General features: G+C 40.1%; 1 protein-coding gene across 2 annotated transcripts in view; it reads left to right on the top strand.

The window, feature by feature from the left end:
- The first annotated feature begins 2,537 nt into the window (after positions 1-2,537).
- Positions 2,538-15,772, top strand: part of GTF3A (general transcription factor IIIA) — a 19,069-nt gene continuing 5,834 nt past the window's right edge. For both annotated transcript variants that reach the window (XM_043990660.1, XM_043990659.1), the window contains exons 1-5: positions 2,538-2,792; positions 9,444-9,544; positions 12,402-12,498; positions 12,861-12,949; positions 15,158-15,231. In XM_043990660.1, coding sequence (XP_043846595.1) covers positions 2,625-2,792; positions 9,444-9,544; positions 12,402-12,498; positions 12,861-12,949; positions 15,158-15,231 — 529 coding nt within the window. In that variant the 5' untranslated portion in view covers positions 2,538-2,624. The remainder of the gene's footprint in view (positions 2,793-9,443; positions 9,545-12,401; positions 12,499-12,860; positions 12,950-15,157; positions 15,232-15,772) is intronic.

The following is a 15,772-nucleotide window of genomic DNA, read 5'->3' as shown; positions in this document are numbered from 1 at the left end:
CCCTCCACCTCCTATCCTCCAACTGGCTGGTTCTTCCCAGAACCTTCTTTTTTTTTTTTTCTAGGACACTCAGGCCAGCCAAGTCTAAAGTCCTCTCCAGGTTGCACTCCTGAATCTCCTGTATTTCTTGACAATGATCCCGTCCCAGGTATGTTCCTCTCTTCCCTGTGTTGTCTTCTCCCATTAGAATACAAGTTCCATGGGGGCAGCTAGGTGGTTCAGTGGATAGAGTACTGGCCCTGAATTCAGGAGGACTCAAGTTCAAATCTGGCCTCAGACACTTGACACTTACTAGCTGTGTGACCCTGGGAAAGTCACTTAACCCTCATTGCCCCACAAAAATAAATAAATAAATAAAACAAATAAGTAAATAAATAAATGAAAAAAATTAATACACACTCCTTGAGGGCAGGGACTGTCTTTCTTTTTACTTGTATTTGTTTCATTTGTCTCCAGCACTTAGCTTGGTGCCTAGCACATAATAAGGCTTAATAAATATTGTACTTAACTTGCTTATTTACTTAGATTGTAATAAGGGTAAAGGAAAGAGCCTAAAGAAGCAATAGTAAAATTTGAGGGAGAGAGAACACTCTCAGCTGGGAAGGGGAAGAAATATTTCCCACAAGAGCTGGCACCTATGCTGAGCTTTGGAGGAGGATTCTGAAAGAGATGAGGAGGAAGTTCATTCTGCTCTGTGCCAATATACTGAGAGGTGGGAGGCAGCATGTTGATTTCAAGAAATAGCCAGTAATTCAAGTTGGCTAGAATGTAGGTGCATGAAGGGCAATAATGTGAAACAAGGCTGGAGCCAAATTGTAGAAACCTTTAAATGGTAAGCTAATGAATTTGTAGTCTATCCTAATGGGGAAAAGAACCCACTGACAGTGTTTAGTGAAGGAAAGCAACAAGGTCAGACCTATACATTAGGGAGATGATTTTGGCAGCCGTGTGAAGGATTAATTGGAAATGAACTGCAGGCAGAATGCCCAGAAGGAAATAAACAACCCCTACATATCAGCCTTGGGAGCTCACATTAAATGGAGATTGAAAACAGCACAGGTGTTTTAAGATTAATATGGCACTATATTGCAAGATCTGTGGCTTTGGGTGGGGAAGGGAGACAAATAATGAGACTAGTTGAGAGTTACTGTGGTAATGGCATGAAGGGATCCTGGAGTAGGGTGCTAGCCAGGTAAGGTTAGAAAGAACATTGATAAAAGCCATTAAAATCAACAGAACTTCAGTGACTGAAAGTTGTAAGGGGTGAGGGATGGGAGGAAGGTGGGGAAGGAGGAGGCAAAAAAATGATCATGAGGTTTTAAGGCTGGAGAACTGGAAGACAGATGACATCTATGGCAGAAAAGGGAACATCAGAAGGTATACTTAGTTTGGAGAAGATAAGATGATTCTGTTTTGTGCCATGGTGGCAACACACCCAAATGGAAATGTTGATTAGTCAGCTGCATGCTTATACAAAACTGGCCTTCACCAACAAATGGAGATAATGTCATTAGTCACCTCCACAGGTATGGCTGGAGCAAGAGGCTGGTTGAGCAGCCAACTGGAGATACAAAATTGGACCTCACCAACAGGAACAGGTGGAGCTAATAGATTGTTAGTCATCTGCACAGGGATGGCTGAAGCAAGGAGGATGGGAAGAGTTCACTAAAGGAGAAAGGACACTGACAGGGGAATAGAAAGCTGAGAACTGAAAGTTAGGGACTACAGGTTAAGGGGACTGATTGGCAGCAGTCTGAGAAAGGAGAAAAACTAGGATAAAGTTCCATAGAAACCAAGGGAGTTTATTAGAGGCATTTGGTTTGCCAAGAAACAATACTTAACATTTATACACCACCAGCGCTGTGCTTTACAATGATTTCATTTGTTCCTCACAACAACCCTGGGAGATAGGTGTTATTATTATCCATATTTTACAAATGAGGAAACTGAGGCAAGCAGAGGTTAAGTGACTTGCCCAGGGTGACACAGATAATAGATGTCTGAGGCTTGACTTGAACTCCGGTCTCCCTAACTCCCGTCCCGGAGCTACCTAATTGCCTCTTCATTCATGTTTCCTTTCACTCTGGCAAGGAAATGCAGACATATGCCTTTCTCACTGTAACCAAAGGCATCATAAGGAGGCCTGTTTTTTGCCTCCAGAGAATTGCTTCCTCCACCAGTGCTGCGTCACGGACCCTTTCCAAATCTAATGAAATCTTAGGATCATTCCTCAGAATCATGTTTGTAAATGCATAAAGTAAAATTCATAGGATTACAAAGGAAACCAAACGTTAGTGGAAATAAGGATGCAATTTATTTTCCATCCAAGTTCACGGATCCTCTGAAATCTATTCACAGACTCCTTGGGGTTTCCAGGTCTGGAGACTAGAGAAAGACAGGAGGAAGTGGAAGCAATGAGCAGCCTGATTGATCCTTCTCGCGCCTGAGCATTTGAAAGGCGCACCACGATAGAATGAAAAACTCGCTTTCCCAGCATGCTCGGGCCACCTAACGTCGCTTACGTCAGGTTACAAATCTAGCGGCTGTACCGGAACTTTCTTGGGCTTGCTTTGCAAGTCCGGACTTGTTGTTGGGAGTGAAACGCTTAAATTCCGCTGAGAAGTATGGTAGGGGGAGAGGAGGCCGGCGGGACCCCGGCTGCCCCAGCCTCAGCCTCCTCATCCTCTCCGACCATCGTCCGTAAGAAGTACTTCTGCTCCTTCCCTGATTGCAGTGCCACCTACAACAAGGCCTGGAAGCTGGATGCGCACCTGTGCAAGCACACAGGGGAGGTAAAGGCACCGTGGGACGGCTAACGGGGGGAGTCCCACCGGATTTGTCCCACCCCACCCCTCCTGCGGGAGGCGGGCCGAGCGAAGTGGGCGTGGCGAACCTCGCGGGCTGCGCGGGGATTGGAGCCTTCGGGCCAGCCTCGTTACTACCGCGCCGTGGCCCGCCGCCTAGGAGTAGAGCAGGGTGGCCCCACCTTAGGGACTTGGACCATCTTGTGGTCTTGTTGCTTTGCGGAAAGAGCTTTCCAGTGTCAGTGGAGGCGGTTGCTTTTCAGGGGGGAAGGGAAGGAGCGAGAATGGGAAGAGGAACGGTTTTAGTATTGTTTCTACGCGGAGCGTTGTATCTTTCATTTAGCACAGACCCTAGAGTCAGCTTTCTAACCTAGCAAGACCGTTAGTCCTCCCCACCCCCAGGAAGAGCAAAAGATAGCCCCCACCTTCACAGGCAAACAACTATGTACAAACGAGTAATATGCAGAATAAATAGGAAAGAATCGACAGAGGGATGGCACTAGAATTAAGGGGGATTGGGAAAGGCTTCCCGGGATTTTAGCCAGGAGGCAGAGATGAAGGGAAGCTTTCCGGGCGTGGGGGACGGACAGCCAGTGAAAATTCATGGAGTCAAGACCTGGGGTTGCCTTGTTCAAGGGCAGGTAACACTTCAATAAGAGTAATAGCTGGCGTTTGTGTAGCACAGATTTGCTTTTCACCAGCTAGGTGGCGCCTTAATGCAGAGTGCTGGGCATGGAGTCTGGAAGACTCCTCTTCATGAGTTCAAATCCTGCCTCAGATACTTACTAGCTGTGTGATATCGAGCAAGTCATTCCACTCTGTTTGCCTCAGTTTCCTCATGTGTAAAATGAGCTGGAGTAGGAAATGGCAAATCACTCCAGTATTTTTTCCAAGAAAACCTCAAATGGGGTCACAGAGAGTTGAACACAACTGAACAACAAAATTTAGCTTTACTTACATTGCATCATTTAAATCTTATAACCATCCCATTTTACAAATGAGAAATCTGAGACTGAGAGTAGATGCATGATATGCCATGGTCACACAAACATTTTACATCTTCCTGAGGCCAAGTCCAGGGTGCTTATCTCTTATGTTAAGTTACCTGCTCTAGTCATGATCTCCAATTCTATGCCTGACTATTCACTGAAGATTCACTTAATCTGTAACATTAAATCCTGCCTGGGGGAGTTGCCCATCTCTTCTGTCATAAGATTTAGAGCTGGAAGGGGTGTTAGGGATAACTGGTTCAACCCCCTTATTTAAGTGGGTAGGTAACTTAAACTTAGAGAAATTGTGTAACCTGTCCACTGGAATAGACTTGAAGTTCTGCATTCCCTGGAGATGCTCTAAGCTCATTTGTTGCTCAGCTTAATTAAACCTACACTTCACTACTGAACACTCTTGGTACTTTCTATGTGTAGTAGGTGGGTGCTTGGTCCTGGAGTCAGGACCCCAGGTTTTAGCTCCCACCCCTTTCACATACTAGGTGATAATCAATTAACTTTGCCTAGCCATAGTTTCCTCTGTGGGGATAATTATAATAGTAACAGCTGACATTTCTGTAATAGATTATGGTTTGCAAAATATTTTTATACACATTTATCTCATTTAAACATGCAGCACTCATTTCTCAGGGTTATTGGAGAGATAAGGCTTTGCAAGACTTAAAGTATTAGATAAATAGGTGTTTTTAGTAGAAATAATAGAAGGAAATTATGTTCCTCAACAGGGAATAGTAATATTAAAATGCTCAGTGGGCAAATGGTGTACAACAGTATTGGTACTTATTAACTTAAGAAAGGGTTGTGTTCCCAAAGTTCATTTATAAAAAGATGCCTTGTATGCTAAGAATCTATTCTATGATACCAAGTAGTGTGCCACGGTAGATAGAGCAGTGGAATAAAGTCAGGAAACCCCATGTTCAGATCATATCTCAGACCTTTAACTAGCCTTGTGCTTTTGGTCAATTTATTTAACCTTTTGGACCCTCGGTTTTCTCATCTGTATAATGGGAATTACAGTATCTGCCTCACAGAGTTGTTTTCAAGAACAAATGAGATAATATATGTAAAATATTTTGCCCATATATAGCTTTAAGGTATGCAATTTTCAAAACCATGTTAGATCCAAGATTAGCCCACAAAAGCCTTATATTTTAGCCATGATGTTATTTAATCATAGTATTATAGGGTCTGCTGCATTTTCTTTCACTTAATGGGTGTTTGACAAATGTTTGATGAATGAGTAATGGAACCAGTCTTAGTAGTTACTATTGGGAGTAAGAAGCCTTGCAATGTCAGAGAAAGGAGCAAGAAGAACTACTTTTCCCTCATCATTTGGGTGCAGAAATGCCCTAGGCAAAATTTTGAAATAAGGGAAGTTTATTTTTTTGGCACATCTTTACTTTCTGCATCAGATGATTTGGATCCCATTTGGGAACTTTCAAAAGACCCTTCTCCCTAGGTCCTTAGCACCCTCTCATGCAGGTGATAGAGCTATGAGTCATCACTGTGGGCTCCGTTCTACAAATCAGCATGGGCAATACCCACACTTACACAGATCACTACCTCTCCATTTCTTTTCTGTCTTTCCATTAATCCTCCACCTGGGGACTTTAGAGGCCTTGCTCTCATTTCTTTTCACATCTAGGAAGTTTCAGTATGCCACTTTCTCATTATTTTTTTAATTATTATTATTTTTTTTTTTTGGTGAGGCATTTGGGGTTAAGTGACTTGCCTGGGGTCACACAGATAGTAAGTATCAAATGTCTGAGGCTGAATTTGAACTCAGGTACTCCTGATTCCAGGGCCAATCCACTGCACCACCTAGCTGCCCCCACTTTCTCATCTTTGATAGAGCACATGCTCTATTCCATTCACATACATTCTTCTTTATACCTTCTGGGCCACTTCCCTGATGCAAGACATCGCTGGTAATGTGCTTATGAATCCACCATGAGTCTTTCCATTGACCTTGGAATTATTTATAATTTTGGTTCTCAGCTCACGGTATTCTGATTCACAGGCATATGGCAACCTTTGTAAGAAATTGGCATTGATAAAACAGGCAGCAAAATGTGAGTTGATGGTTTCTTGATTGCTTTTTTTTCCTCAATGAAAGAACTATCTGTTATCTTCTTGAATTCTTCTGGAATTTCCCCCTCCTTGAAATCATATAACTTCCAACTTGCAAGGACCTTGGAAATCATGTAGTTCTTTCTGTGAACAGGGATTCTCTCAATACCATAATCAAAAACTTCCCACAGTGGCTAATCCACACTTTTCCTCTCTCTTTTCATTCTCACAACTATTGAAAAGCCTGTGCTCTGCTACTAGAGAGAAACAGTGTGGGAGAGGGGAAAGAATTCTCAATTTTGATTTGGGAGAGATGCAGATGCTTAATTCATCTGTGTAACAGAAAACTCATTTAAGAGCTGAGCTTTGGTTTTCTCAGCACCAAAATGGGGATAGTGATCGCTAGCATGTCTGTCTTACAAAGTTCTTCTAAGTTCATAGAATTTAGGGCTAGGAGATAGCTTCGAGCTTACCTGCTTATCCCCTCCTTTATAGATGAAGGCAGAATGACCAAATGACTTAGGAAGTCATGTTTTCTTTTTGCTGGCAGGTAAATGATAACCCAGCTCTGCCCCTCCAAGGAAAACCTGTGAGCTGTCCTTCCATCTAGCTGTAATTTATTCATGTTTCTTGGTTTCATTGATCATGAAAGTGTCAGTGGGGAGATGGTCCATTGCCTCTAATAGTATCCTCATTTCCATTGCTCTTTGAACAGAGATGAAAAGTTAAAGCTATCTCCAAACATCATTTTAGCTGTCTACTCATCCCATGGTTTTTAGCACCATCTGCTTTCTCTGCCCCCATTTTCCCATTGTCACTGGAAGGACTGCTTCATAGGACCGAGGACCATTTTAAATAGTTTGGGTATTTGTCCATTTCATAGGTTGCCTTGGCCAAAACACATGGTTACTTTATGGTCAACTGTCTGGCGATAAACTTTTCAAAATGAATTTAAGCTAGGCTTCAGATAGCATACACACATCATCCAGTGCCCTCAGATTTTTCTAAATCTGTCACTACTGTATTCTGTCCATGCCTACCCAATCCATCAATGTTCCAAGCCTCCAAATTTATCTTTCTGTCCTCTTCTTTCCAATACAAGCTCCTATTTCCTTTCTGCAAATGATCCCAGTGGAAGTCTTAAATGGTCAAGCAAAAGCTGTCTGATAAAAACAATATGATTCTAGAGTTCCACAGTAACATGCAAATGCCATTAACTTCTTAACCCTCCCTCCTGTGGACATTTAATTTTTTTTTAAGTTGTTTGTTAACCCAAGCGAACTTCCACATGGTGAACTTTCACAGGAGTTATATGATCTTAATCCCCTTCCAATTATAGATCTAAAATGTAAGATCCTATCATCCAGTCTAACTCTCATTTTACAGATAAGAAAACTGACTCGCAGAAAAGTAAATTTATCTGTTCAAGGTCACACAGATCTGTGTAAGAAAGCCTAGCCAAGATTTGAATCCAGGTCTTCTAAGTCTAGTGCTTTCAGCAAAATAAAGTAAAAATTCAGGTAGTATTAGAAAATATTTTTGAATATAAGGATAATAATTAGCAGGCAAAGCTCTACCTGGACATTGGCCTCAAGATTATTTTCCAAGCAAATGGCTACTTGGGTAATGGAGAAGGAGAATAGCTTGTTAGGGGCAAGATTGGCAGTTTCTGTATATGTAGGTTGTAGATTGGATCAGTTGTTATATTGGTGATAGTGTAAAGGGCATTCCTGTCCAGATATGGAAAAAACTAGATGATGTCAAAGACCCTTCTAGCTTGAAAATTCTATGATCTCGATGAAGGGTAAATAAAAGAATGGAAGAAGATAATGGAAGGTTCTTTACAGTAAGAGAAAAAAAAGGCAGCCAACAAAACATCAATCCATATTCCTGTTGCTTGTTTTATTAACACCAATATTCTCCAGGTGTTGCTGTATGACTATGAATCATGGAACAACATGAATTCAGAAGAACCAAAATTATAAGTAATTTCTAAGGGCACTAGAAAGAAATGTGGTAGATTTATAGATATGTTACCAGAAGTGGCCCAGAAGGAATTAACAATAACATGTGTGGATAGAATAGGAAGCACTCCTAAGTAGTCATGTATTAAAATGAGAAACAACTTGGTGAACCCTAGAACCCCCTAGATATGAAAAAAAATTAAGATGTTTGTCAATTAGGGACTGACTTTATAAGAGAAGTAGCAGAAGTGTTCATTCAACACATGGTGGGAGGAATTGAAAAGGGTTGTTTTTAGGCCGGTAAATTACATTTTGGCACCTGAAACTACTTGTTTATATTTATGTTGTTTGTACATGGCCAATAGTTGATAGCAAGTATATTTTTAAAATATGCCTTGATAGAACCAACAATCAAGAATCAATTCATATTGTGATGATGGTTGATTTGGACTTTTATACATCATTACCTATATGTGCATCTAAAGAACATCACTAACCATTGTTGACCTCCTAATAGCTGGATTGTCAGATTTTCCACTGGGCAATAACTGATTTTATCTTGATCTGATGCTATGGCCTAATGAGGGTCTTTAGGGGCCTAGTTGTAAATTTTCATCCATACTGTGTTGCCATTTTCCAAATAGAGTTTTCCACAATTTAATTGTACTTCTGTGTGCATTCTCAGCTGTGGTGTGTGTGAGGTTTCATCTTCGTGTAGTCATTGGGCTTGTCTGGGATGAAGTTGGACTTGCATGTTTACCGCAGGTTTTGTCATTACAGATTAAATCACACAGTAGGGTGGAGATTTGGCACGCCAAGAGCAGACAGGGAGACTCTTAATCTAGGGGGTTGCTATATTTGGTTGCAGTCTAATCCTATGTTGAAAAAAATTTCAGCATTTAATGTAATTTAACTCTGCATTATTAATGTGTCCTCATTTTTTGAATGTGAAGGACTGTTTTTACAAGTCAGCTTTCCTATAGATTAGTACCACCCCCCTGAAAATCTCTGGTTAAAAGATGGCCTACTTCCCACTAATAGTCCATTTATTTCAAGCAATATTTCATAGGACCACATTTCTATTCAGTAGGAGGATTTGAATAGTGTCTTGGAGTTCCTGTTAAGATTTGAGTAGCATACTTTTGAATGAAGAGAGCCAAGGCATTTATGTGATCAATTATGGCTAATAATTAAGAATTGCAGGGCAGCTAGGTGGCTCAGTGGATAAAGCACCAACCCTGGAGTCAGGAGTACCTGAGTTCAAATCCGGCCTCAGACACTGGACACTTACTAGCTGTGTGACCCTGGGCAAGTCACTTAACCCCAATTGCCTCACCACCACCACCACCACCCCCCAAAAAAAAAGAATTGCACAGAAAATACCATTCTAGGCTTGCACATAGTAGGTGTTCAATAAATGTTTGTTGATTGAATAAGAACTTTACAGATATAAGGATATAAGGAAGAATTTACTAGCTTCCTTTCCTTATCTTGCGTTAAGGCTTTTAAACAATGCCAAAGTTTACTGCATTAGTATCTTGATTACAACAGCCAACTAGGGAAGGATTAAAATAATGATTTTTTTTTCTCTTTGTTAGAGACCTTTTGTTTGTCATTATGAAGGCTGTGGCAAAGCATTTATCAGAGACTACCATCTCAGTCGCCATGTGCTGACACATACCGGAGAGAAGCCATTTGTGTAAGTCTAAGACTGTTATATTTCAGAGCTTTTAGAGGGAGGTTGGTGACTTATGAGTGGCCAGGTAGAAGAAAATCTTACCATGACTTCACATGCCCAAGAAAAGACAGTTTCCCAGTATTTTCATCTTCTGATATGAATTAACAGTGTGTGTGTGTGTCTGTGTCAGTGTGTGTTGGGGGAGGGGGATTTGTAGATCAGTATTTTTTTTTTGTAGATTAATATGCCCCCAGGCCTGCACCTAAAACCTTTCATGCTTAATGGGACCTGCTAGAGCTTGTGTTTCTTTGGTGCAATCTTCAAGGATGTGGGGTTACCTTCATGCCATAATGAGGCGTATCAGGATCTCTTGACAGCCAAGAAATGGTATAGGCTAAAAATGCTTAAATGGATTTGTCTTCTCATCAGTTGAGATCTTTCCTCCAAAGATGCAAATCTCAACTAGTCCATGCCTGCACATCCTGTGTGATTCTTGTTCTTGTCCTTCCATGTATGTACTCCAGGGAGCCCACCTGCTGTGCGAGAAGCCTTCACTTTCTTTTGATGCCACATGAATACCTCTGTAGTACTCAACATCCTTCACTATCTGACCAGCCCATCTTCTCTTCCTATCACACATTGCCTAAGTGCAATCTTTTACTTCTACTCTTCAAAGTTCCCCACTGCTTATATATTAGGGCCTGCTCACAACTCTAGTACCCTCTGCACTTCTCTACTGTCTACTGGGTGATACTCATTTTTATTTCTCTGGAGTCACTTGTGTTCTGTGTCTCACAGCCGTACAATACCAATAGAATTTTGATATTAAAAAGATTAGCCTTTATTTCTGCAAGAATCTTGGCATCACTAAAGGAGCTTTGCAGTTTCTCAAAGGTGTTGTAGCCCCTATCCTTGTTTTTAATTCTGGGTACATTGTGCTGTGCATATGTACACCTTGTCTCATATGCCTATTCTGATAGACAAAGTCTATAACCTGTCCATTCTGCATGTCACAATCTAGGTAATGGGCATTCTTTATCCACTTAGTCTTTCCTGTGTGAATGGTCAGACCAAACCCTTTTGAGTGGTTTGGCTTTCTTGTAGAGGATTCTGCAGTGGTGAGAAGCGCAGTGTCATCTACAAACAGGAGCATCTGATGTTGCTAACCGTCTACAAGGAATCCCTCTTCAGTTTCACTTCTGACATGGAAATCTTATATCACAGTGGCAAAAACTTTTGAGTATCTGATGTTTACAACAAGAAGGTCATTGAACAGGTTTTTTTCTAATCTGTTACCTCAAGGTGTATAGAATGATTTTGATATATGAGTAGGAAACACCTTTCAGGTAGTATTTTGCTCCACTGAGTAAAATGCTTTGCCACAATCAGCAGATAAAAAGCACAGTATTTTCTCATGTTCTCTACATTTTTCAATTAACTGTGAGATGGTAAAGATGACGTCTGCTGATTGAATAAATGAATGGATAAAAAAGCATTTACCAAGCTGCAGAGCATCGCAGAATATCACTTACCTGCTCCTTCCTAATGCAATCTGAGGATATCCTCAATTTCTGCATAGCCTTATGTCAAAGACTTTATATAGCTGAGAAAGTAGGTTTATAAGTTAATAGTTACTGGTTTTTCTCTCATAATCTTTTTTTAAATATATATTAAGGTCTGAGATATTTTTCTACATGTTTGGTATCTTCACCTACTTAGATACTTAGCAAAACCTTCTGCTAATTCACCATTATGTTGCTTCCAGCGTAGATCTCCTTTACACTTGGTTGAATCTAGCTGCTTTTTCCTGTTTTTGTTCTACTCCCTTTGTAAGCACATTCATAATGTAAGATTTGATGGTAGAGTCCAAGTCTTAGTCCTTGATGATGAAAATAGTTATACAAATTTTGGCATGTTTTTTCCTATTTTTCTTATGTTTCTTGTCCTTTCATTTTTATCCTTAAATGCCCTTGGACTTTCTTGCCAAATTCTCTTGAAACTCAAAATATGGCTTTTGAAAAAAGTTTAGATGAGGTCATGGGTGACATTCATAATTTCTAGTGGAAATGAGAGTCACAGGGGCAATTAGGTTGCTCAATGGATAGAGCACTGGGCCTGGAAGCAGGAGGACCTGAATTTAAATCTAGCCTCAGACACTTACTAGCTATGGGACCCTGGGCAAGTCACTTTACTCTGATTGCCCTGTCCTGTTCCTCCCCCCCCCCCAAGAGACTTATTAAGTGGCTATATCATCTCCAATAAGCCCCAACACCTCTCATTTCCATGGATTAATGTCTCTTCCTCTGTCCTTTATGGAAATTTTGTCTGGGTAAACCATGGTTCTGACCCAGGATTGCGGTTCTTCCCTTCTTGTAAATCTAATTTAAGGCAGATTTTGTGTTGGTCTTGTTGGAAATGCCATTCAGAGGGTTGGAGCCAGGACAATCAAGTCCTTAATCTCTTGATTTACTTTTGGTTCAAAGGTGGGGAGGATTTGTTTTTAGGACAGGCAGTACTTGAGAGCTACTCCTATACCTGATATGAGCTGAGACTTTAAAAAATGAGATTCTGTACACCGAACATCTTTTATTCATCTGGTTACTTTGTATTGATCCATATTTCTTTATATGACTAAAAGCTATGTTACAAGAAACCTGCTTTGATGGACTTAATTTAGTCCTTAAGTTGGCAGCTTCTTAGTTTCAAGGATTATTTAGTTGTTATGTTTGTATCTCTGGCACCTATTATAGTACTTGGCATATAATAATTGCATATTGATAGAGTAAGTAATTTCTTAAGGAAAATATGAGGGTCAACAGACATAAAGTAAAACTGCTTTTTTTTTTCCTTTTTGACTTTCTTTAATGATTTCTTATAGTTGTACAGCTACTGGCTGTGGTCAGAAATTCAACACAAAATCTAACTTGAAGAAACACATTGATCGAAAACATGAAAATCAACAAAAACAATATGTAGTAAGTATTATGTATGATTGGTTTTGCAGAAATTTTAAAAATTCTTTAAAAGTTTCTGACCTTGGGGCAGCTAGGTGACCCTGGGTTCAAGAGGACCTGAGTTCAAATCCAGCCTCAGATACTTGACACTTACTAGCTGTGTGACCCTGGGCAAGTCATTTAACCCTTATTGTCGTCCCCCCCAAATAAAAAGTTTCTGACCTCTTTAAAACTCAGAAACAAAAGAATTTAATACTGACTAAATGGAGAAAGCAAACATTGCCTAAGTTATATATTAATCTCTAGAGGAAATTATGTTGTAAGCTATCATTTTTTTGGTAATAGATTTTCCCTCTAAAATTTTAATAAATCTCTCTTGACAGTGTGACTTTGAAGGTTGTAGCAAGTCTTTTAAGAAACATCAACAGCTGAAAGTCCACCAGTGCCAACATACTAACGAACCCCTATTCAAGTAGGTATTTAAAGGTACTTATAATCCATTAAAGATTGATTTATTCTCTCTCATCAATTATATTTCGAAGCATTTTGAATTAGCTAAGCTTGTCCAAATGAAAAATGAATTAAGGGATTAAATAGCTTATTGGAACATTAGTGGAACTGTGGTTTAACCTGAAGAAGAAAAGAAGGCTTGACTGCTCAGATTGGACTTTAAGTATATGAAGGGAAATGTGAGGAAGATGCTGATGAATTGTCCTCTCTCTACAGAACAAAAGGAAATGACTCGAAGGTGTCATCCAAGTGGAATTGGTAGGCCTGTAGAATGATGGTTTCACATTGGAATAGGTTTCCAAGGAAAGTTCCATTAGTGGAGATGATGACACATAGCATACTTTAAGACTTTATTGATGGTGATTCCTATCCATGGGCAGGTGTGGCTGGAAAGACTGACACTCAGCCAGCCTTCCTTGGCACACTGCAGATGCAGAGAGGGTCCTTTGGCTTGTGGCTGCAGCTGTTGTTGCATCTTGTCCCTGCATGCTATGCTGCCTCTTTGACTCATGTTTTTCTTGATGCCTTTGCTTAAGCAGCTCCACCCTAGGGTTTTTTTTTTCCTTTTTTCATGGTTGCACCTCAGTATCTACTGCCCTTGTTTTCCAGAGAGATTCACAACTCTGTGGCATCATTTAGAAGTAGACTAGGGCTGTCCTAAGTGACCTATACACCTCCACATCTGGGAGAAAGAATAACGTCTGGAGGTCCTTGCCAGGTCCCATGATTCCATGAATATACTTAGCAGCATATCTCCCTTTTAGCCTTGTATGTTTTTCACTTATGTACAGGAAGCAGAAATACAATAACATTTTAGTGTCATATGTAATCAGAAAGCCTGCCAAGAAAAGAACCTAAGGTAAACTATTCCCACCCCCTCCCCATAATAGTCTTGCATTAACCTTTGTCCTAAGTCTGTCCAGCTCAGTAATTGGAATTTACCTGTGATTTGGACTTCACAAAGTTTTACAAATTCAGTTTTTCAAGTTCAGTATGTGTAGGGGTTAGAGGGAATGTAGGAAAGAGGGATGTATTGATGGGGACTCAAGTACAAGCATTTATTAAGCACTTTCTACGTTCCAGGTACTGTGATAAGTGCTGGGGATATAAGGAAAGTCAAAGACAGCCCAAAGAGACAGCATATACATAGACCAGCATATAAAAGACAAATACGTAGTAGACTGAAGATCATTTCAGAAGAACTAGGCAAAGCCTCCTGCAGAAGTTGAGATTTGAGCTGGGTCTTGAAGAAAGTCAAAGAAACTAAAGAGGGAGAGAGGAAGATAGCATTTCAAGCACTGGAAAAATCAGTGCTAAGGAATGAAGAGAGGAGATGGAGTACCATGTAAGGAACAGTAAGCGGGCCAGTGTCTAGATGATAGAGTGTGTCAGGGGGAAGTAAAATGTAGAAGATTGAGAAAGTAGGAAGGGGCGGTGGTGTGAGGAGCCAAATGAAGGCCTAGGCATCTAGAAGGTATAGTGGATGGAGTACTGGACTTGAAGTCCTAAAAACTGCCCCATACACTTACTAGCTGTGTGACCCCAGGCAACCCAACCTCTCTCCTCTTTGGTTTCCTCATCTGTATAATAGGGAAATAATAGTGTCTACCTCACAGGGTTATTGTGAGGAACAAATGAGATTACCCATAAAGCACTTTGCAGACCTTCACGTGTTATATCAATTTGCTGGTTATTACTATTATAATTGATCCTGAAGGTAATGAGCCTCTGGAGCTCTTGGAGGCAGTGGGAATATGGGCAGATCTATGTTTCAGGAAAATTACTTTAGTAGCTGAGCGGAAGATAGATTGGAGTGAGGAGAGAGTTGAGGCAGGGTGAGCATTGAGAAGGCTGTTAGGAGCAGACAAAGAAGAGAGATGTGAAGGTAGAAGTGACAAGATTTCACAACAATCTGGATACATGGAGTCAGGAAAAAACGAGGAGTTGAGGATGACACAAGGTTTCAAGTTTGGGTAAGATGGTCACACCTGTGACAGTAACAAGCAAGTTCAGAAGAGGGTAAGGTTTAGGAGGAAGGCCGCTGAATTCTGATGTTGCATTTGAGAAGAACCAAGGCAAACTGATTTGTTTGTCATCTTTAAATTTTGAGCTGTGTACTAAATGTGGCTGTAGATTTGGACTGGCTAATACCCAATATGTTGATTATTAGGTGTAACAATGAAGGCTGTGGAAAACACTTTTCTTCCCCTGGCCATCTAAAACGACATGAGAAGATACATGAAGGTAATTTTAGTTTTTCCCTTGCAGCAGTCGCATTATACTGCACAACAAATACTATAGAGAATGGGCATTTGTTTTCTAGAATGTTGTTCAGTGTTTTTCCTTATTGTTTTGTATCTTCATTCTGGAAGACTATAAGATATATAGGTTAAAAAAAGATTGGATACTTAATTCTGATATTAAATAATTGGCAGCATCTTCAGGTTTCATACATATTATCAAATGGGCCTTGTGTATGAAATACATCAAGTATCAAATCCTCCTGAACTGTTTTCTGAGTGTGGTTATTCTAAATTATAAGTGTCTTTTTTCCCAAATTTGTCTATCAACACAATAATATCGTATAATGTTTTCCAATGTCTATGGAATTTTGTATTCATAAAAAACAGGTCTTTGAAGGGAATACCATCTATCTTTTTATGCAAATTTACCATGTAAACTTTTCACAATCTCTTTTGTTTTTAAGCTTTTAAAATTTTTTTGTACTATTTGTTCTTTGAAATATGGAATATCAAATTTATATTAATATAATTTGAGTTTTAGG

Source organism: Dromiciops gliroides, chromosome 3, assembly GCF_019393635.1.
Source record: "Dromiciops gliroides isolate mDroGli1 chromosome 3, mDroGli1.pri, whole genome shotgun sequence".
NCBI classification, from domain to species: domain Eukaryota; kingdom Metazoa; phylum Chordata; class Mammalia; order Microbiotheria; family Microbiotheriidae; genus Dromiciops; species Dromiciops gliroides.
This window is presented reverse-complemented; position numbering and strand designations above follow the sequence as displayed.